Raw genomic sequence first — 24,240 nt, forward strand, 5'->3', positions numbered from 1 at the left:
TGGCTTCACATTTTGAAGTTATTTAAGAAAGACTGAATTGGCCAGATTAAAAAAAAAATCTCCAGCCTCTTTGTATTTCCATATTTTACATGGTCTACATACACATAACTGAAATATGATACTGAAATAATTCAACTGTTAGAATTGAAGTGGACATGTACCTGCTTCATCTGATGATTTACTTCATTCAGAACTGTTCTGCCTACTAACAAACAGGATGGACTGATGAGTGTAAAAACACCAAGGTACATCCACATCTGCAGTTACAACAATCCAACTAAACTGCTGCAATCCTAAGACTAATGAAACCTTTAAGCATAGATAAGTCATTTGTTTTTCCAAGTGCAGTTCCTTGATGAAGCCACATGCTTGACTGCTGATTACTTGTAGCAAAAAGAAACATTGGGATGAGCAAACAGAATTTAATCTTAAGGCTTTGGTTGTTAAAAAGCTGCTCTCTATTCCTTTGCTTACCAACACTTTGCTCCAAGCTGTCTCATTTGGTATGTCATTGGTTTGGGAGCTATTCCAGAGCATTAGGCAAAAAGCAAGCTCAGAACCAAGAGAACCAGCACTGTGCTCCCATGAGGGGTCTCTCCATAACCACTGCAGAGGCTGCCAAGAGCTTAGGCCAGTAAGAAGCATAGAAAAAATTTGGCAAAGGAACTACAGTGCTAGCAGTTGGGTGACATTCAGCAATTGCTGCAGAAGTTCACATCCCAGCTAACATGTTCTAGCAAGCAAAACTTCAGCTGCTTTTTGTCAGGCACCTGCTGCAACCCTAAAGCCTGGGTAAAGCCATATATATCACATTAGAAGCAGCATTCTCAACCACACTGATGAGAAAGGAAATAACAGAAGAAAAGCTTTTGAAAGATAGTAATTTGATTTGAAACAGAACTTTACATTCATGCATGAAGTTGCCAGTGAAACAAGACATATGTATGTTTATGAAGGTAAAAAAACATGTTTAAAGCATACCAATGGACAACAATAGGAAAATTGTGCAGAAAGAACATATAACTGAGGAACATAAATCCAAAATCAAACCCTGAAGTTCAACCTGCAGTTATGCCTACAATTACAAGTGCTTCAAGCCTGCTGTGCTATTTAATCATCAGACACACCAGGTTCATCAGATGCCTTCCTGAATCTCTCTGTAGTGACCTGATCCTGACAAACACTGACATGAGAACACTCTCAGGCAGCATCCCCTTCTTACCTCTGTTCTCAGGAGCGCCCTCACAACATGGGAGAGCTAAAAGATACTGGGCAGCAGAACCTGACTTCTTTAAGTGACAGCACTAAATCTAATTCCTGTCTACATATATTTACAGCCCTGATGGTATGTCAGCTAACTCCTTCTAGACTAACAATGTGAGAGAGAAGGCACCCATACCATGTCAAGATAGGGCTTCTTTTAGGTTGGCAGAGAGAGAAATCACTGAGAAAAGGCAACTGCTGCATGAGGTGTCTTGTTAACTAACCAGACAGCTGGTGATTCCCAAACACAGAGCAGGCAAGGGAGAACAGAGTAATTTAAAAAAACTAGAAATATGTTCTTTCTTAAAAAGCTCAGCTTATTCCAACTTTGTGTCTCAAAGCTGATACACAAGGATATACACACAAATTCATACCAGACATGATGCCTACAGGTTTTCTGCCCAATCTGATTTAAATTTTTTTTTTATGAAACACCCACAATGGAAAACAGGTAAAATGAAAATAAGACACTATCAAACCTCACTATGATGAGTTTACAGTACATGCTCTGACTATTAAAGAGTGTCTGATACATTATGAACACAAAAAACAACCTGATTCAATTAATTTATGTAGAGTATTAATTCACAATGTTACTATAATGTGAAGTTCTGCAACAATAATCAAATCTAATTGAATAAACTTCACCAAAGCCTTAAGGATTTTAACATTTGAAATTAAAATTCATTTATGAATGAATTCATGAATTCATTTTCATGAAAACTATGAATGAAGAACAATGACATGAAGAGAACAAGCCTGAAAGCAGTATTCTTGAGTCTTTTAAAAGTGGTTTCATCCAATTCTTAGGCCTACTTTGTTTTTTCTACACAAGATTTTGGAGCAGGAGAGTAGACATGCAACATGCAATAATTACAGAGGTCTGACCATTGATATATTTTTGTTTGTTTAGAAAGGGTTTTATTCAGTTTTCTGAGACTTATTTTAAATAAAATGACATAAAAAACACCATATAAGCAGTATGAAAAACGAGGACTTCAGTCATCAGATTTTAATATAAAACATCAGTTAACTAAAAGAACTCAGTGAGAACATCAGTTAGTCTAATGAAATTACTAATATGGTCATATTTAATTCTAACCTAAACCCGAGTCAACAGATCTAAATTCCTAGTACCAGTAAACACCACCACTATGTTCTGCCAGTTACTCTGCTAAGATTTACAGTACTTCAGTATCTTCGGTATCCTCCTCCTCCCCTTCCACCATAGGGATCACCATAGCCTCCCCTGCCACCATAACCTCCCCTGCCACCTTGGAAGCCACCTCCACCCTGGAAGCCACCTCCACCCTGGAAGCCACCTCCTCCTTGGAAGCCACCCCCACCCTGGAAGCCACCCCCACCTCTTCCACCGCCTCTGAAACCTCCACCTCCTCCTCCTCTACCCCCTCCACCCCCCCAGTTACCCCTTCCTCCACCACCACCCCCCCAGCCCCCTCTTCCACCACCTTCTTGTCTTTTTTGCCACGGAGGCATTTCAGGAGGAGGTGGTTCAATCTCTGTTGGTCTGCCTCCACGGTCAGGGACTCTCCCCATCAGAACCTGTATGGAAAAACAGGTCATTTTCAGAGTTACAAAATAGCAGTAATAACCTGAAGAGACACAGGATTTTCTCCTGTGAACAGAGAAACGGTGCCTGCTGTTTTCAGGAAATTTGGCCCCTCAGTGCAGTGCCTGACAGCAGAATCACTGTCTCCTGTCCCTGTAACACCACAACAGAACTCTGAAAATGTTCTCATTTTTCACCTCTAAAACTGAAGAAATAAAAGAAAAAAGAAATAACTGCAGCTAGCTGGTTCATATTACTTTTGTGAATTTTTAATGAAGAACACTGCAGACCTCAAGCATTAGTATTGCAATAAGCAATATACACACTTCATATATAATATATACAAATGCACATGTATATTCATGCAGAAAAGACTCCTTATGATGTGGCTCTTCTACTTGAATTTTAAAGTTCAAGTTCAAACCTAATCAGCCAACAAAAAAAAACCAACTGGCAACCTGATGTGCAGTTCTCAAAGGCACACCAGTTTGGCTAACATTCAAAACTACTGACACTCAGTAAAGAGCCAGAACGAACAAAGTATGCAACAGGCTGCAGTAGCACTTCCAAGAAAAGGAAAAAAAAAAAGGCATCTTGACTATGGCAGGTATTACTCAGTGTATAAAAAGAAAAACTGCACTGGACAAAGTTAAACAAAACAAACATCTCTGAAGAACAAAGATGTATCCAAGTAAGTCTTTTTGTTGTTGCTTTTGTATTTCCTAAACTCTCTGAGATCAATGTTAACATTCCCTGATCAGTCCAAGGCACTCCAACTGAAGTCCTCTCAAGAAAAGAAAAACAACCTACCTTTCTCTGAGATCCCACAATAATTAAGAAATTTCCGAGTGTTAAGGATCAAAACATAATAAAGTATCTAAATGAGGTAAAAAACATTATAAAAATCTGTAAATACAGGATCAATATAATCAGGTTCAGTCACCACTTGAATGGTGAAACTCATGTCACGACTTGCAAGCTTCAGCTTTTATCACCCACAAGAAAGCAGTACTAGGTTGATTCAATACTGCAGCAAACCAGGTAATTTTCATCAAAATGACATTTCTACAGAAACTTTTGTGATTTATAACACACTGATGAATGAGAGATGTAGGTTTACAAACCAAACAATAATATCCTGACAAGGTAGCTCAGGAACTGATATCACAAGTACTTATATCTATCCTTGAGGTGTGCAGTTCCACTGAACTCGAGGTTATTTACACATACACATACACCCCCCATACTTTTCTCCCTCATCTACACTACTCTATTTCATCCTGTTGCATGACTGACTGTCTAAGAAGATCAAAAAAGGACTTTCTGCAATGTTCACCAGAATACTGCAAACCTTCCTTTCTTAAATGGAAAAAATGAAATTAAGGTACCAAGTAAAACCAGTGTTTAACTCCAGAATCCCTTCTGAGAGGTCTGCAAATGCCCATGTCCATTTCTCAGTGCCAGAACAGTGTACCTTGTTGATAGCACAGGCAGTCTTCTCCCGTGTTGAGCCACTGCTGGTTCTTATGATCTTGGACAAATCCTCGCGAGCAGCGAGAAGGTGAGCCAGGGAAATGGTGGACTTGGGAGACAGCGCGTGGCGCTTGGGCTGATAGATCCGAGCGATCTCATCTGTTTTCACCTGAAGGAGAACACCAAACACTGCTTACCTGCCAGGTATCAAACACACCAACAGATAACTATAAACCATGTGCTGGTCTCAGTAAGTTTCAATTTGAACACAAGGTGAGGTGTAGCTTCTGAAAATACAAACTGTATTACAAAACACAGTGCCAGCCATCAGCAGTTCTATTCCTGCTGGTGGAATTGTTACACAGAACGTGCTGCTGGTTATGTTTAATTGATGCTGAAACTTAGCACCAGTACAAAAGAAACTCCTCTATCCACTGGCATGCTTTGATGCTTCATTTATTTAGCAGAAAAGAAAAATAAATATACTTTCTGGGAAAATCTAGAATGACCTTCAGAGTGAAGTAAAACATATGTTATTGGCTAGACCAGACCATGCTGAACCTTTACAAGACTGTTCTGCTTGGTAATTACTCCATCATTTGTGAACCCATTTCAGTCTGCAAACTTAGCCCTCTTGGAGGCAGAACAAGTTACAAAGAAACAAAAAAAAAAAAATCCCCAAAATGCCATACCATCAAAAGCAAAGAAACTTTTCAATATCTATTTAATGGTGGAGAAAAAAAGCAAGCTACCAATTTTTAAAAAGACAACAATTTGTCCCTTGGCTTGAAAAATAAAAATCTCTAAATTACATCAATGCCAAAACATTTTCAATCCCCAAAACCTTCTCAAAGAAGTTATGAACATCCTTCAAGAGAAATAGGAAAAAAAAAAGATTTAAAACAGTATGTTATTTTGAATTAGTAGGTAACCTGGTTATTTCTGTAACTGCACATATTTCACATCACCAGTCTTTACAAGACAGGAAAACGAATCATCTGACTACTTTATCATCAAAAATTTCTTTAAACTATTGTTCTGTTTCAAAAGGGCATTCATTGTTTTTATGGAACAATAGCAAGTGACAAAGTGTTAGTCTGCTTAAATTAGTCATCAGTCACATCAACTACACTTTAGAAGGATACTTTAAATTTGAAGATACATAATTGTATTGGTACAGCTGTGAGGAAGTTATACAAGTAGGGACATCTCCTGGCTTCTCTGAGCTAAATGCCTCCCTTTTCCTTTCTTACAGTATAAAACATTCACAACCCCTTCAGAAATTAAACAGTGAGCTACTCCAACGCAGCACAGTAGCACCTTGACTCATGAGTTCCAGTGATATTTAGTGAATTTCACGTAGCTGATTCTGCACGTGTCAGTGACAAATTGTGACGTCACAAAGACTTGTAACAATCCATCCTTTCAATAAGCTTTCCAAGTTTTAAGATTTATTCAGCTTAAGCTTTCCAAAGAAACCTTTGGAAGGAAAGCTGATCTCGTCACTAATGAACAAAATCATCTGCCTCCAGCTTCCCACGTGTCTTCATCAAATCACAAACTTTGTGTGTCTTATCTCCCTACTCTTTGGGATACAAACAAGATACATTTCCAGCTCAGAAATACCATGACTATTTTTTAATACACAGAGTTCTAAGAAACAGTACAAATGAAATTATCACAATTAAAACAATACCAGCAGAAAAAATACAGAGGAGTGCTTTGGAATTTTTAGTGACTGGAAAGATTACAAGCAATTGTGTGATTTTCTCACGCAAGCTACTATTCAAATAACCTGTTCAACTGAACAGCTGTTCATCTAGCAGAATCCAAGATAGGGGGCAGTCAATGTAACCTCTCAGACTTTATGAACAGTACCTTTTTATACCCAATTTATTTTAAGGTTCAGTATTTGTCTTACTTTTGAATCTGCACAAGGTGCAGAGGTTCCCTCCTAGTTTACTTCATTGGAGGGTGTTAGATACAGAAAGCAAGGAGATGGGAACTTTAATTAAAGTGAGAAACCCCAACAAAGGATGCTAGAATTCCTAATTGTGAAGCTATAAACAGTCACAAAGGATGGACTGTGCCATGCCTGGTTAAATCCATCCCCTTCCTCAATACCTAGGATTTGGATATTACAACTTGAGATGAGAACAGGCTGGAAAAAAGATAACAGTGATGGAAATGTATTTGTGTATTTACATGGCATGCATATTCTGTAGGAAGACTTGGTGAACAGTAGCAGACTCCCACCTACAGGAAGCAAAAAATACATCAAGTTTACCTTTGCTCTATCAGACCAGCCAAAAGACTGCACAGTCACATCGAGCCTCTTCATCAACATCCGCCGCCGACACTCGTACTCACTGCAAAGAGCATCATTGATCTTCTCCAATCTTTCCTGCAGGGTTACAGTAAGAAATTCAAACAGACAAATATATAAAGTTATAGAGGTCAATTCAAACTTAACCCCATCCATCAATTAAGACGTCTATCCCGAGGTGACCACTGCAAACTGCACAGCATCTTTGTAACGCTACAGTAGTATGCGTGCACAAAATTATTTGAAAATGAGCAATGGATGAATCAACACAAGGCCTGTTTTATAATGTCAGTTCTGGAAGTATACCTGATTATCACCATTAGTATTTAGCAATTGAATTTTAGTATTAATATTCAGCAATAGAACAGTGACTGCAAAAAGGCAAAGTTAAATGAAGCCATATGCATTTATTTTGACCATCCTGTTAAATACTGAAAAGAAATGGAGAAACTTTTCTTTACCACTTGGTCAGAGTTCAGAGGTTTTGTTAGCAGTGATTTCCCCACATGGTTATTTTTAACTTTGGAAAGAATGTCCTTCACCTGAAAAAAACACATACATCTCAGAACACAAATGATATTTAGATTTATTTCAGCAAAATTTGTTACAATCTCATTTTGCTACTTAGAAGATCAAACACAGCATGTTTGTTTTAGCAGACTCATGAAAACAAACACATATCTTCTAGCTTATGATCCACTATAGAAAGATTTCCTGAGTACTTTTGTAAGATGACCAGCCTCTATACAAAAATATTTTATGGCACATCACTTGTCCTCCCATTAACAGAACAACAGTTATATGGCAAATTTATCAAGTGCATACAGGAAGTAGGACTAGCTAAATTACTCATTTTAGATACTACTAAGTGTTGAATGACAACAATTAGAAGTTCAGAGCTCTGTTGCCAAATGTTACACTGGGCTACAAAAAATTTGGTGATGGGTGTTATGAAGAAAGGCAGAAGATATGACAGGCAGTCATTCTCTCTCATTAATTTTATTGCAATCCTACACCTGGATCCAGCTAACATTATGTTTAAAACTTTTGCATTCACCCCAAATCATATTTGCTCATACTTTTTTCCACTAGTTCTTGCCCTTAATAATTAGAGATGAAATGTGCTCTCTCTACCTTCCAAACACCACTGCATTTTCCTCTCTCATTACAAGAAATCTCTACCACCTCTTCTTGAGTGAACTTCCTTTGGCAAAGCTCTTCTAAAACCATTACCATGAATGCCCACAACACTTGTACATAGCCTGAACATAATCCAACTGATTTTTCAGCTGGAGTTGACTGCATGCATATTATTGTTCCTGCAAGTTTTGTAAAGTCTGATGGAGAGAACTACATCTTCATTTGCTTTAGTAAATAACTATGAGGAACCAAGCAAAATTAATAAAACTAGAATTAATTTTCTTTTATATGTCAAAGGAAGGATTAAGGTAGTGCATGATCTACAGTAAAACCTGTAACTGGGGATAGCGATTAGATACATTTGCAAGGATTATAAGACTTCATGCAGGCACACAAGCATTTACATTGCATTTGTCACAAAGGCATGGTTCAAAGCTCAGTTTTGAGCTTCACATGTTACAGAAATATCACAAATTACTGCTACAAAAAAAAATTTCCAGAAGTCAAAAACCAAATTCTGGAGCACCTAGTTAATTTTTAAAACAAATACTTAAAAAAATCAACTCTCATATGGCAGGATTTTTATACTTATCTCATTTTTTTTGGTGTATATGAAGAAAAATATCTCATCTCAAATTTTCTGTGAAAACCAAGGTTTTTGTTCATTCTTTTTACATCGCTGCTGGGCAGCACTCTGGCAGGCTACAAACACAATATCCCAGAAAAAGTCTGAGGTGCAGTGAACAAATTAAGGGAGAACACTATTTTGACTCCAACAGAAAAGACAGCCGAGCAGTACCTGAAAAGTGGCAATCTAATTAGTGTAATACCCCTGTTATTGTATTCAATTCATATCAAAAGAGGTTACAATAAGGGGTGAAGTTCAATTCCATGTACCATACTGATCCCAACACTCCTTTCTCTCTGATAAGTCTTGCTTCTCTGTAACCTTTTTCTTTACAAAAAACGCTCCAAGGTTGTCTGTCTTCTGCATATAGCCAGTTTTTTTTTACTGAAGCATGAACATGGTGCCATATTCCACTCCAAAACGCAAATGCACCCAAGCACAAACTATGTTTGAATTTAAACAAATGTTTGAAGATCAAAATCGAAAGCTAATAATCAACAATAGAGCAAGATCAGTATGACAAAAAGAGATGAACAGATCAGTAATGAATATAGAAGGAATGAACAGTAGATGAATTAAAAATTCTATGGGGCAAGAGGTGTCTATTCATATACCACTGTGGTCAGAAATATTACCTCAAAGCCTGAAAGAAAGAGTCTATCAAAATGAGACCAGCTGCTGAAACAAAAACCAATACAGCAAAATGAAAAATCCTCAGTGTAATTTACAGTTAGATTGTGAATGAAGATGTGAAAGTCAGTGATGCTGAATACTACCTAGAGATTAGAATTATTTTAGGTCTGCAGCTGCAAGGACAACTAAGGTAAACAGAACACTGGACTCCACACATGAAAGCCACATTCTGCCATCACAAGTCAATCACTGCTGCATACTCCTGATTTCCATGAACTGAAAAGTGAAAGGAAGTTTAGAGAGAACAATTAAGGAAGATAACCAATGAAAATCAGAACTAGAAGAAACAAGAGCAGCTAAATTAAACAATCCTTTACTGACTGAGAAACTGCCCCCACATTTCTGCAATGTTTTCTTTCCAAGTTAGAGAACACCTATGTAATTTTTACCCAGCACAGCTTTACTGATGAGTAACAGTTAAGGAGGAATCTCTTCACTGATAAACTGGTCTATGCTCATGAACTGGTCTATGTTTTTGACACACTGTAAAGTCATACTCAGATTCTCTACTTACTCCTCACTCCCATCAGCAGGGCTCATGGGGAACTGCTACAGCTCTAATGGTGAAAGAAGCTGAGCTGCCTTACAGCTGCAGAACACACTGCTCAGCCAGGACTGGTGACAGAGCTATGAGCACAGAACTCTGACACACAACAGTCTGCCAGAGGACAAGAATACAATGGATGTGAGAATCTATGCTATAACCTGTATACCCACACATGATAGTTGCCCTGGACCAGGAAGGATATGCAGGAGTTTAAAAAACCCACCACAACCCAGAAAGAAGTCTGCACATACAAGTGGAAACAAAACCAAATGCAGTTCCCTGATAAAAGAGCAGTGAAAACATACTCAAAGAAACATAAACCAAACTCTAATAGCCAAATCATCCTAATGTTTTTACACATTCAGGTCTAAATATAAAACCAAATAATTAAAACTAGATGTACACAAGCATATTTGACTATTTGACATACCATGTAATCAATGACCTTGGTAACACTAAAAATTTATGGGATTGCTTTGGGAGTTCACACAGTCTCTAAATATAAAATGAAAACAAATAAGCCATTGGATCTGCTTGAGACAAAAAAACCAAATTCAAATCTGCTGCATAAAATAAGCAGATATTCTACTGTTAACAAATAAAGTGTATCCATATTGAACATGACATTTCTCATTTGTTTTGTAATTTTGTCCAACTGAAAAAAAATTAGCTCCCATTTCATTACCATGTTCAATATATTTATTAAATATCCCCATCCTCTGTCAAAACAGAGAAGTAATTTTTACATTTAACACCTTTTGCACAGAAAAACATCATATATGTATGCACGTCCAGAGTTTTTCAAGATTTTGGAAAAAACCTGATCTGTGGAAAGGTGTTATATTATTAATTTAAAATAGCAACACTTAGAGGAAAGAATGTTGCCTTAATTAGTCATAAGGTGTACTGTGTACTGTACAGTTGCATAGAGATCACCCAAAATCTTAAGCACAAAATATTTTTAAGCCTGTTTCATATACCTGCAGATAAATTCAGTATTTATCTAACATAAATAAATTTTTAAATTTTAAATACATTTTTGTTTGACCTGATGTCTGGTGAACAGGACAACTCTCGGTCTTGTTCCCTGCAGTTACATTAATCCTTACTCTCCAGGCACCATTACATCTGTAAAATTACTACAGATCAACAGTCAAATGAAACACATTAATTTAAATAATAATAAATTCTAGGATTTCTACCCAAATATATAAAAAAATATTCTTCTCACACTCCATTTAAGTGTTATTTTCGCTTAATTTTGACTTAGTTTGTTCAGTAGCCCTTTGTAGTTTCTTTTCATTCCCCTGATATGTGAAAAGTAGTGGAGTACTTTTAATAATGTGGGCCAAAAAAGTTCAGAAGTCTTTTGAATAATATCACATTAAAAGTTTTTTCAAATAAACAGTATTAGAATGTCACTTTGTAATTAGGTGTGAAATTCACACTATCTTGATTGGAAAACAGCCACATGTAAGCACTAGTTACAAGGCACAACACTAGCACAAACTTTTCTGAATCTTTCATCAATGTTCATTTAGAATTTATGGAGGTTTTGGCACTAAATTTCAGGTTGACTCCTAGATTCCCTCTTCATAAATACCCTTTGCAAGGGAACAGCATCTTAAACAACTTAAAAATTACTATCAGTTTTTCAGTACTGTATAATAAGAAATGCTTAGTGATAGAAGGCTGTAATACTGTCCGCTTATCTCTCATTTTCTTAGGTATATTGATAACCACAACCCTAGGTAATTACAGGAGATGAAAAAGATACTTGCTATGATTGTACACTCAAAGTTTGAGCTACTGTAAAACTCATTTTGAATGAAGAAAGCAATCCTGATTTTATAACAATCTCTTAAATAAACTGGAAAATCACTTAAAACAATAAATGTTCTAATGTTCCATACCAAAATACAGTGTGTGATCTGGCCTTTGGTAGATTGCTGCTGCACAGCCCAACTATTCTCAGAACTACTGCCACAGCTACTGACAATGCTGAAGATGCTAGACAGAGACAAAGAGTAGACATGTTGAAATGCTGCAGATACACTAAATAAAAATACTAGATCAGTATGTAAGTCTGTATTATGAATGATATAATACTAAACATCAACACTGCAATTTTATGCAGAATCTAACAAAATCAAAAGCCAAAAAATATTTGGAAAAATAAATATACTCTTTCAAGTGAATTTGTGTTCATATTTTAAAAAAGTAACAAAATGGTGCTCTTAAAAAACCATTTACAAAGCCAATGAACTTTAATTGGTGGCACCACCTTTCTAAAGCAGCTATAGCTCTAAGTTTAGGTCTCTAACTCTATGTATCATCTATCAAACTTGTCCTATATTAAAGTAATGGATGAAGGACAAGTAAACACATCGCAGAAATTCTACAAAATCTCTGCAAGGTAAGAAAAAATCCTTTGTTCATAAGGGATGAAACACACAGAGAACAAATTACACTATTAATGTGGAGTCACAGAAGATGAATGAACTAGTTTTGCCACCTTTCTACACTCTGAAGTGAGTACAAGTGGTATGACCACCATGGAACTGACAGACCTCAAAACCATTGGAAAATAGTCCAGGCAGCATTTATTAAAAAAAATAAACAACAACCAACCAAAACCAAAGATAAAATGCTTTTCAGATTCTGCTCATTTTTAGTACTTCTGAAAGTGTAATAGTTTATACAAACCGGGATGGCAACACCATGCACAACTGAAGCCTGTGATGCTGTCTGATAGGAAATGCCAGACTCTGCAAAAGGTGACAGACACCAGGTGTCCAATAACTCAAAGAAAACGTTCTATATCACTATGTGTGTATGAAGGAATGGTACTGTGGTCTTGCTGTTCCACAGTTGCAGAACTGGAGTCCTGTCCCTACAACGCAATGAAACTAAATCTGCACCAGAGAAATGAAGCAAGGAAGGTCACAGCCTGTGAACACACATGGATGCAAACACAGCTATCACTCACAGAGGGAGATCAGCACCATCAGGCCATTAGTCATCAGATGTAACTTTGACATTTTCATTCCCGAAACAGCGCTAGAATTGTTTCTTCATCCCTTCAAAAATATTTACTGAACGTAAAGATTTCCTTAGAACTAAACAGATCAAGCACAGATATAGTGTAGGAATAGGCAGTTCCACTTGCACCCGGGTGATGTCTTTTATAAATTAACCTATTTAAGGTTTTGTCTTGTCACACTGAAGACAGATGTAAGAAAATCATGCAAGTAACAGGCCCTCTCCCCAAAATCTCTGAATGTTCAACTGCCCAATTGTTGATGAGGGAGAATGAAAAAAACAAGCACAATCATGTCAAATTATTAAATTCAATGACTCAGAAGCAGAGGGAGTTTTCATTCTACCCTACAAGGCGGATCAGTCACTCTCTCCTCAAACACTAGAGAGAGATGAAGAGCAAAACTTTTAGCTGTCTGACAGAGAAGATAAATTCCACCTCAAGAGCCTATTTACATTGTGCAGTAAGGAAATCAGAGTAAGGATCACATCAGTGAAATGAGTTAAAACCTGGAGGGATACAACAAAAAGAACTATCTTGCTGGCTAAGGTTTAAGTTGGCTTATTCACTGAATACTGGCAATTCAAGCATTTTCATCCTCTTGTGTAACAAATCCACACTTGCAATTAAGAAATTAATAAACTAAAAAGGACTAATTTAAGTTTTGGATATTAAATGTAAACACATTCCAGAAACGACTACAGGTATATAAATGCACAAACAGTTATTACCCAAAGTTTTCTGCTTGCTACAGCACATCTGAATGGATAAGAGGAAAACTTCTACCTTAAACTTGCATGGCAAAATATGTCTGATCAGGTACACTGCAACCTTGGGGAAATGCTGAAATACTTCACCTCATAACTCAAACAGTTTAACTCAAAAGACTAAGCTGGCTTTCAGAATTAAAATTCTTTTGCACTTGTCAGATAGGGTTTTTATGGGTAAGACTGCTGGGCTCTGAACTCTATGATGAATGCTCACAGGGACAGCGCTTACAGTTTAGCAGTAGTGAGAAGATGTAAAAGCCCATACCTTGTGTTCCACACTGGTTAACAAGGGAGGAATACCAGAAGATGAGGAGTTTGGCAGACCCAGTGCTTCACAAATAGTTTGCATTTCCTGAATAATTTCATTGTGCTTTTCCAAATGAGAGCCTTTAACTTTCTTGCTCTGCAGTATCTTTAAAGCCTGAAGTTCTGTACTTAGAAATACTAGAGAGAAAAGCATCATAAGAGCAGATTTAGAGACACTTAAGCATTTCTGTATCCACATTCTCAGTACAGCTACAATATCTTAAATTGGTAAAATAACTATGATAAAAGAGAGAATTTCTCAGTTCTCTCCTGAATAGGTCAGTATGTTTCCTACTCTTTACCTCTATTTCCTCTCACCTGAGTTCCTACGTCAGTCTACATACTGCATTTAACTCTTCAACTCCCTTCTGCCACCAGATCCCAAGTTCCTTGGCTAGTTTCACATTAACACACTGGTTCCTGCTGCCACTCCTTTGTCCAAGTCCAACTTAGACATTGCTTCCCTCAATTCTGCTTTCAGCACCTTCAGATTGTGCAGCACTGCTGTTCAAGCTGCCCTCTCACAAACACAGGAGGTAAGGTCTTAGTTTAGGTGAGCTGGAACAATTGGATCAAGAGAGGGATCAGGAGGCCTCAGTAGGATGCACCATACTTTTAAAAGAAATTTTAGTTTCTGCTAAACAGCTTTCTAATGCTGCTCTATTTTTCACTTTGCACAAATGAGCTGATGTAGGCTGAGCTAGTATGTAAGGACTGTACACATCAACTGAAAACACAAAGAACTCAGCAGTGCAAATAGTTCAGTTATGATAAAGCATGCACATAAAATACTGTATTATAAATGGGAAAAATGATTATTACTCACAAAGGAGTTTAAGACAATCTTCTTTCTCTCTTAATCTGTCTTTGATGTCTCCAGACACCAGTGATGTATATGGACAAGCCATTTCTCTCAGAAAGCCACTAATTTCAAGCTGGAAGCTCTCTATATCTTTCACTCCTATGGAAATAAATGCACAATTAATGGCTTGTTACAGAAACATCAAAATGCTATCTAATTTTTTAATGCACGCTTCTATTGCAGATTTCAACAGCCCAAAGATTAACCACCTACCACACCAGTAACATTTTTCTTTAAAAAGTTCTACATACAAGAAGGTATGCCTTCTAATAGCACCTTGTACTCATGCTTTGAATGAGGTAATGCTACAGCAGTCTGTGAAGAACACAAATGACCATCAGAAGGAAGTGAACAGTTTATGTCACTATATAGCGTGTCAGTGTAATTTTCTAATGAAGAAGTAACAGGAGTCATGAGCCCATTATTTTCAGTGATTGCTTTTAGTTCCACTACTTTTTTGGTGAAAATATAAGTAATATAAAATCTCATCCAAACTCCAGCCCACGGCAGAAACAATCAGGCAGTGCTACCAAGCACTCCAGGTATCCACACACGCTGCTGACAGGAACACTGTGCTGGACCAACAGCCAGAAAACACCCAGCACTGCAATTTATGCCATCAAAATATGATTACATGAATGCACTTTTCACATTTATGTATATCTAAAACCACCTCAAATCACCTTCTTTTTTCCTTTTGAAACAGTCTTCAGAACAGAAGGCCTTAATCTTAGTCTAAGAGCCACATATGTACAAATATCAGCCTGAGTTTGGCTACCTTTCAGCTTCCTTGTAAACTTCAACATTAATTTCACTATTAGCTGAACAGTATGGGTCTAAATCCATGGAACAAATACTAAATTAACATTGATATACCATCTGTTGCAGTGATGCTTTCTTCCATATTACAAAGTGACTTTATCTGGGAACCTAACCAAATGCAAAGCTCAAAAAATTCTGGTGAAGACAATCCATTTTCTGCTGCTTTTTTCAGGGCCTCCTCCTCCAACAGGGCACCCGTGTACCTGTACAGACAAACATTAGTAATAAGAAGTAAGCATAACATAAAATATACATATTTTCAAATTATTTTACTGTAAGCTGGTTAGTAACTACATTTAAAGGAATTATTCTTTTTACATTACTTTTGTCAAGGAATAGTTCAGATTTCTTTCTTTTAAACACACCAAGAAGTTATTGGTCATTTATATACAAAGTAGTTTGTCAGAAAACATGAGACAGGCACTTTCACATGTGTAGGTGAAAACACCTTGAACTCCCACAACTCAAGCGTTAACTCAAGTGTTTGGTCGAATTTCCTCCTAACAGTAACAACTGACTGCCCAGCAGTAGTGGGAATGACATAACTGAAAAGTAAATTTCGCACAGTTTTCGTCCCTCACCACGCCAAGCACATCGCGGGAGGTGGGCAGGCACCAACGAACGCGGCGCTGCCCCCCAGCCTCCAGCGCCCGCCCCGGTGCCCAGCGCGGCCGCTGCCCCCCAGAGCACCCGGGCTCCCCCGCCCCCCCGGCACCAGAGCCAGGCCGAGCCCCCCGCCCGCGCCGTGACCCCGCTCCGGCCGAGCCCGGCCCGTGAGCCCCCGAGCCCCGGCGCCGCCGCAGCGCAGGGCCCGTTCCTCCGCCGATGCCGCGCTCCCGGTCGCTCCCGCCTCCGGCGCGGCCTCTCGCCCGCGGCTGCGGCTGCCCGCGGCCCCTCGCCCCTCGCAGAGGGGAGCCGCCGCTGCTCCCCGGTTACCCCAAGGCCTCCAGCGCGTCCAAGATGTCGCTCTCCATCCCCGGGCCCGGCGGTACCTCCTTCATGCCGGCGCCGCGCGGTGCCCGCCTCAAACCGGCCCGCCGCAACCCGCGCCCGCCGCCGCGTTCCGCTGCCGCCGCACGGCAGCCCCGGCCGGGGGCCGGCCCCGGGCTGCCCCCGCCCCTCCCTCGGTGGCCAGCCCCGCTCCGAGGGGCCGCTGAGCGCCTCGGGGCCAGCCCCCGCCTGTGTCTGGGGGTGACCCTTCTATACAGCCCGGCTCTGCCTTTGCTCTCGTGCTGGGGAGCGCCCGGGCTCCCTGACCCTGCCCCGGCGGGGCTCGTCTCCTCCTGGCCCTGCGGCTGTGCTCTGCATTCGGCCCCAAAGCCCCCGACTGCCCGCTGCAGTCGCTTATCCCGCTCCACCGGGTGCCAGCCGCCTGGAGAAACACGGCACCGGGAGCGACCGCAGCCACCCCTGGGGCTCCGGACATGGCTCCTGCCAGGGCAGCCAGTGCTGTCACCCTGCCCCGAGCCCCCTCTGGGACGTGCCTCAGAAAAGTAGGTGTCGAGGCCTGGACTTCTGTGACCTCTCAAATTGAGAAATTCTGCCTGAGATGGTGCAGGCCATATCTGCCGGGCACCTGCAGGTTTTCCTCTGGGGTGGTGCCTCAGCCCTGCTGTGCTGGTTTTGGCTGAGGTGGAGTGAACTCTCTCCACTGTGACTTGTATGGGACTGTGCTTGGGGGCAGTGCTGAAAGCAGGGTTGATAATATAGAGATGTTTTTGTTACTGCTGAGCAGTGCTTGCACAGAGCCAAGGCTTTTTTTGCTTCTCATACTCTCATAGTAGCCCACGTGTGAAGGGAGTGGTGGTGCTGGGAAGGGACACAGCCAGGACAGCGGATCTCCACTACCAAAGGGATATTCCAGGCCATGTGGCATCATGATCAGCATATAAAGCTGGGGGGAAGGGAATAAAGGGGGATGTTTGGAGTTGCAGATAATGGCATTTGCATTCCCAAGTAACTCATGTCCTGGAGATGGCTGAACACTCCTAGTGGGCTCATGGGAAGCAGTGACTTAATCCCTGTTTTGCTTTACTTGCATGCACAACTTCTGATTTATGTATTAAATGGTCTTTTACCTCAACCCACAAGTTTTGTGGCCTTTGCTCTTTACTTTTCAACCTATGTGTGTTTCCATTTTTTTGATTCTCTCCCAGAGGGAGAGAAGGAGGGAGCGAGTGAATGGTTGCATGGTGCTTGGTTGCCAGGTGGTGTAAAACCACAACAGCCCTTTTGACCTTTTTTAACCAGTGTTTTCTTAAATGGACCTTCAGAAAATCCAGTGGCTAAATTTATGATGAAAACCAGAAAAGCATACAATCAGATGGAAGTAATTATAACACAGATGTTCTTAATGCATGAAATCTCTACAATTTTTGAAGTAACTATTTTTAATTATTTCTGTTTAACAGAAGATGTGGCTTTATTGAGTGCTGAGCTTTAAAAAGCGGGAATCAGGACAGCTATGACATCCTCCCACACGCACAGACAGAAATCTAGAAATTAAAAACATTGTTTGTGGCAGTCAGGGGAAGGAAGAGCATCCTGAAGGCTGACACACTTATGTTGACCATATGTGTACATCAGTGCCTCAGCAATCTCTTTCACAGCTCTCAACTAGCTTGTACCATGTGGCAGAACTTTGAGTAGCTTTTGTTTCAAATGGACTAACATAATTTCTCTAAATGAAGGAGCATGCATCTGAGAGCAGAGATTCCAAACATGAACTCTTGCTCCTTTTTAAACATTAACATCCAATTAGTAGAATGAGAAAACAAGATATGCAGAACTGGACAGAAATAGCCACTTCTCTTTTCCTTTCTTTTTTAAAGCTGCACCTCTATGCCACCCAGAGTGATTCATCACTGTACATTTGTTCTCCAAAACTGGGAAGTTTTCATATCAGTCAATAATGCAGGCTAAGACAAAGAACTGGGAACTAGAAGTGAAACTAGCATAACATTATCAAAACTAAAAAGAAACTTGGTGATTTGAGAGATACTGTGTGGTACAAGTAGATGGCAGCAGTGGGTCCTGCTCAAATATTCCTAATAAAAGTATTTTGCTAATTTATGTTACAGGAAGACACCTAAATTAGTAATTTCTCCCACTGCCTTTTGATAGCATTGCTTATACATATATATATATGATAGCCAAGCATGTGTATCAGTCATCGTTTTAATTCCACAGGGTGCTCTTGAAAAATTGATACTTTTCTGTGTACTAGAGATGTTCTCTGTATGAGGGAGGACAAATTTGAGTTTCCCAAACTGTCTCTTGACAATCACAATTGAGAGAGGATTTTGGTTGTGGTTGTATGCTAATGCTCCTCTCATGGTGCTGCCATTCCCAGCTTTCTCCATGTGCATTCCTGAGTTTCCCATCTCTGGGGATGGGAAAAAGAATCACAAGAGCGCTGGCTAAAACACGTTTTGTAACTATCTGTGCCCATGAGTGCAGACTTTGCCTTTGCCCCATGCCCTTTGCAATATACAAACATAAACATCAAACCACAAGCACACAAGTGAGAGCACCAAAAGGAGAGGTCTTGGCACTCCATAGCCATTACTTTCCAACACAAGGCCCATGTGACTTTAGCTAGGTCACCAACGCCCGGAGCTTTTCAGTTTTTGTCTTTTCCCTGGACTCCCAGTTGGCCATCTCCCTCAGCAGTCAGGTAACTCTTGGTGCTAGCCCAAGGAAGAAATAGAGGTGCACAGCCAAGATTAGAAAATGAAGACAGCATTGGATCAGCACTGACTTGAATCAGCTTGAACTGATATAAAATGGCAGTTGTGTCTCTCTGCACAGCAAGGTGAAGATGGGAATTTTGGGGAAAGGTCTGCCACTCTGTATGAAATCTCCAAATTACAAGTTGCCTGTAATCTTGCTAAAAAAAAAAAAAAACAAACGTTACTCAGTTTTCCATTGAGGTAGGTGAACCTCAAGTATTTACTTGCATGAATATGACAAGTCACAAACTGTTACACTGTTCAAAACAGCCTGAGAAGTGCTCCCGCTGCCAGGCTTGCAGTGGGCATTCTCAGACAGCCCAGGGGCAAGAGTGGGGGAAAGGGTCCTGCCCACTGCTGCAACAGGGCCATCACCTCCTGGTCTGCACTGCCAGCAGAGATGGCCTTGGGCTCTGCATGGTGGGCACAGTCTGTCTGCTCCCAGAGGGGAAAATAAAGCTGCCCACAGGTGCAGCAGCTGCACATTTCAAAGGTTCATTGCATTGTCCTTCTCATATGCAGCCTAGGAATAAAAAATGAGGTCTTTTGAATTCAAACAGAATGGAGCCAGACACCGTTTTAATGCAGGAGAGGTACAAGTAATTTGCAGTACTAAGAAACATTTAGCAATTAATTGACCACTAGAGGGAATCATAGGAGTGGAGAAGGAGTTGAATGTACTACGTGATAAATGCTTTCCTCTAATCCAAGCTCGCCTACGTGCAATGTTAAACTGTATGTGCACAGTTTAAAAATGATTGAGAAAAGACAGCACTCTGCACTCTGTGTGTACTTAGGTTGATATAAGAAGCCTATATTAAGCTTAAAATACACCAATAACAAGTTTACTTGTTACAATGAGGCAGCTTCTTTACACAGATATTCTTTCATCAGTTTAACTTAATCCAGTCTGTTCAGCTTCCATCTATAAAAAGGTGCTAATCATTCTTTTATCCTATTTAAAAAAATAGGTTCTTTCTTCAGACTTGCTGTCATTTAAACAAGTGTAGCTTGCTTGTTTAAAAGCTAATGTTAAGTTGCTTTTAATCCTTCCATAAACTTGTTCTTATCTTTAAGGATGATTTAGGAGTAGCCACCCCAGGCAATATGAACCTCATTACATCATTGTGGAATCAAACTGCAAGTTGACATTGATCTATATATTTTAATTACATCAGTCTTGAAGATGAAGTATTTGCAATGAATGTGAATGATGTGATATCCATGTCACCGAACCTGAACAAATTTCCACTAGCTACAAGGATCCTGCCCATCCATTTACTGGCTATCTTGCTGAAATTGAACTTGACATCCCATCATAAATATTTGATTTAGAAATCACCCTTCTAACATCTTCCAGACCAAATCAAGCCACCTGAAGCAGTGACATCAAAGTTTTCAGTCCAGAATGAGTTCTTTCAAGAAACTGTGCACAGTAATAAATTCTGCAGAGTACAAAGTCCAGTTCCTTGAAGATGGACTGCTCTCAAGTGACTTTCTTGTGGCACATATCTATGCACAGGGGTGGGAGAGGGCTGAACCAGGCAGCCATTGACACCTTGCCAGTGACTGCAACATACCTACTAGTACCCTTTTTCCAGTATTTGTCTAAGAAGATGATGTCTTTTCATTCTCCCTGAGTTGGAATGAAATTAATAAGGCTGTCTAGATTTGTAAGGTTATAGACTTAACTGCACATCATTGAAGTCACTGAGTTTTGTCATCTACCTTTGAGGTAGTAGCTATGGGGCCTAAATATTTCAGTGAGATATTCTTGCACCTTTCAGCATCACTAAATAAATGTGAATAATTTGTTTCTCTTTTTTTCCTAGTGGTGCATTACAAGAGAAGCATTATGACTATTAAAGAACCTAGATTTCTTTTTGCTTAAGTGGAGTCTCCCACAGAAGATATAAATACACAATAATACAGAAAGAAAGGCACTGAACATAAGCAGTTTTACAAAAGGGAAAGCTGAGTGACACATGGAATTGCCAGCACCTTTCACCTCCATCAGGGGACTCAGTTTAATTGTCTTCTTGCTACCAAGATAGTAATTATACTGTAAGGACTAATTACATCTGAAATTTCTGTTGGTTTTTGGGGTTTTTTAAAGGGAAAGTGAGAAGATGATGTAGCCCTTAGGTGCCCAGTGAACATTTGTTTGCAGAAGAGGCTGCAGAGTACTGGTTGTAATTTTGTAGGCTTCATTCCATTATGAATTGAAGCCACAAACTAGTGCAACATATTAAGTGAGCAAAAAAAGACAGACCTCCAGTAAGTCTGGCCCCTGCTGCAGCAAATGTTCAGCCTGGCAGGACAAAGCAGTGGATATTCCAAGTTCTTTTTTCTTATTCTTTTAAAATAAACTGTGCCCATTTTGCTCTTCAGACCATATGGCATGAATCATTTCAGTGAAGCATTCATCATGATTTACACTGACATTATTTCTTAGAAGTTAAATGGTGGGGCTTCACTGGGAGCAGCTTCATGTATTACAGCCATTCTTGTCTCTTTCACTTGTTTCACTGAAAGGTAACTTCATTAATCTCAGCTCAAAACTGGAGTTATGGGAGTGAAACCCAAGCACAAAGTGTTCCTGCTTTTAGGTTTTCTGGTTGAAAGTGGATTTACTCATAAATGTACACAAGCTTTTTAGTTTAAGCTTTTATACTCATGTATGATGTAGTCGTAGGTGCCTGATTGCTACTTTACTGTGTTTTCATTTCAAGAAAGTACAACAGAGACAAGTCTTATGATGGTTATAGCAAATACAAATTTAATGAGAAAATGCTGAATATTAAAGTGACAAGGAAGGTATGTGATCAGGAGTGTGAGTTACCTGAGAGGGATTCCCTGAGGTCAGAAAAGTGCTGCTGAGTCCTGGCAGCCTGTGTCAGTAACACCATAAGCCTGCAGGGCTGTCCAGGAAAGCCTGTGAACAAGGGCAGCACAGACACTGTGCTACATCCATGGGGAAACTGAGGATGTACATTTGCAGCAGCTCCCTCTATCAGCTCTTAACTCTCTTTTATCTCTTCATAGCAGGTTTCTGACATGTTTCTTTTTTCCCATAGATTTCCCACAATCAATTGAATTTTCTGTGGTTTTTTCCCCCCTATTAACTCCCTGCTGAGATACCAGGAAAAGGAAGATCTTCTGTGTATAGTAAGACAAAATTATTTCTCTGCTAGTCATGTACACAGTGTAGCCTTGGGAAATCACTTAAAACTCTGTACTTCAGGTGTAAAAGCACAGCCTTATCTGAGTAGTAAAGATAGTAGACCAGAATTTAAGAAATAGAAGAAATAATAATCATCATCCTGTCCTTGATTGATAAAATGTAAAGTATCAGACTATCTATCCTAGTTAAAATAAAAGACAGGAAACATGAAATATTGTTAAATGATGGGAATAGCTTTACGTCTAAAAGGTCCCTGAATCAAAACATAAAGTGGCAAATGTTGGGTCTTAAATGTAAGGCTGAGACTTTCAGAGTATGAGGCATCCATTCCACTGGGGCTTGACTCACAAGTCATACTTCACAATTTATAGCAAAACTTGATTCTTAACATATTGGAATAAAGATTTTTAACAAGCTTCCATCTGTTAAACCAGTGAATTGGCTTGGTCTGATCATGCTTGCTGTTTTAATAAATAGCCAGCATCATTTTTCAGGCCACAGCTTTCAAATTAGTTTGGAGCATTTCAGCTCACAGCAGTTGTGGCCAGTCCTGAGAGAGTGACATTGCTTGTGCTTTTGGAGGAGCCTGCACCACACAGAAGGTCTGGCCTCCCGGCCTGGTGGCTTGGAAGAAAGGCATTCCAGTGCCATGTAGGAAGGGTGGGCTGAGAAGTGACCTCAGGATAGCCACTTCCTTGACTAATGGCATTGCAAATGAGACATAATTGGTCTCAAACAGGAAGGGAGTGAACCACTAAAGTCCGAAAGCAACTCCCTGTCTGGAAGGTGTGTTTGCCACAGCGAAAAAAGCTACTCTGTTAGCATGGGAAAATGAACTGAGGGCATATTTGCCTTTTTGCTGTGTTTTTCTTTTTCAGCAGCACAAATGAAAATGTCAACAAAGAAGTGTGTGCATGGAATTAAATTCTTGCTTTTCCCTCTCTACAACAAGACATTTAGGGTGTATCTATATTTTTAAATCATTTTATATATTAGTGTTAAAGGTTAAAGAAAAGCATCATAAAGTTAAAATGAATATTTATGGTCCAGATTAAAGCAGTCAAAAAGCTACCAAAAAGAAGTCATAATGGGAGAAGTGTCTAAAAAAAGAGGTGAGATTAAAAACATGACTGTTACCAGCTAAAAAGATACAGTAGCATGAAAGGCATAACACATGCTAGTGTTATGCAAGGTGCTTCTCAAGTCCTGAGTGATATGAGTGTCCCAAACAGGAAGTGATGACGATTTGGATGCTGACCACGAATCTATGCTGTCAGAGTTTTTCTTACAGACAATAGAAATAAATGAATTGTGCAGTTCCTTGTTTCTTCTCCATCTTCTCTGTTTCTACATTCACGCTCATCAGTTTCTCACCCATGATTTTGTGGGGTGTTGGATCCAGACTTTTTCTCTTCTCCATCTCAACCTTGTCCTGGTTCCCCTCATAAACTTCAAGAGACTTCATATCACAGGAAGTGACAAAGGTTCAGAGAAATGGTGCTTAAATAATCTAATCTATGTAGAGGTGACAGAGCTGAAATAATTAGTAAATTAAAGGAGTGTGTAGTATTTGAGCCCAAAATATAGAAATCTGACAGCATTAGAAGCAAATTTAGAAAGTATGATGTGGCCTTTAATGAATGGAGTCTTCCTCTCATAGAAAAATTCAATACAAACTCACATGTGCACACATCCATCCATACACATATGTATATATAAAAGCAGGTCCTTAACTTACATTTCAGGTTGGAGGAGGTTTTGGTTCTTAGTCTCTCTTTTTCAAATGATTCACCTAGGTACAGCTTTTGTGAAAAGTTCTTATTTAGCATAGTTCTATTGGATTCTCCTAGGAAAAGAAATAAGGTATTTTTGGAAAGCTTATTTT

General features: G+C 39.5%; 1 protein-coding gene across 1 annotated transcript; it reads right to left on the reverse strand.

Moving 5' to 3' along the window:
- Nucleotides 1-1,556: 1,556 nt before the first annotated feature.
- Nucleotides 1,557-16,474, reverse strand: FAM98B (family with sequence similarity 98 member B). The gene is made up of 8 exons (XM_054276051.1): nt 16,377-16,474; nt 15,495-15,643; nt 14,583-14,717; nt 13,716-13,894; nt 7,094-7,174; nt 6,594-6,710; nt 4,308-4,475; nt 1,557-2,826 (listed from the first exon to the last, which is right to left on the reverse strand). Exons 1-8 carry the CDS (start codon nt 16,439-16,441, stop codon nt 2,455-2,457), a joined length of 1,266 nt encoding a protein of 421 aa, XP_054132026.1. The 5' UTR covers nt 16,442-16,474; the 3' UTR covers nt 1,557-2,454.
- Nucleotides 16,475-24,240: the final 7,766 nt, after the last annotated feature.

This window comes from Melozone crissalis, unplaced genomic scaffold (assembly GCF_028551555.1).
Source record: "Melozone crissalis strain CALT ecotype California unplaced genomic scaffold, PUWL_Pcris_2 ptg000018l_1, whole genome shotgun sequence".
Lineage (NCBI taxonomy): Eukaryota > Metazoa > Chordata > Aves > Passeriformes > Passerellidae > Melozone > Melozone crissalis.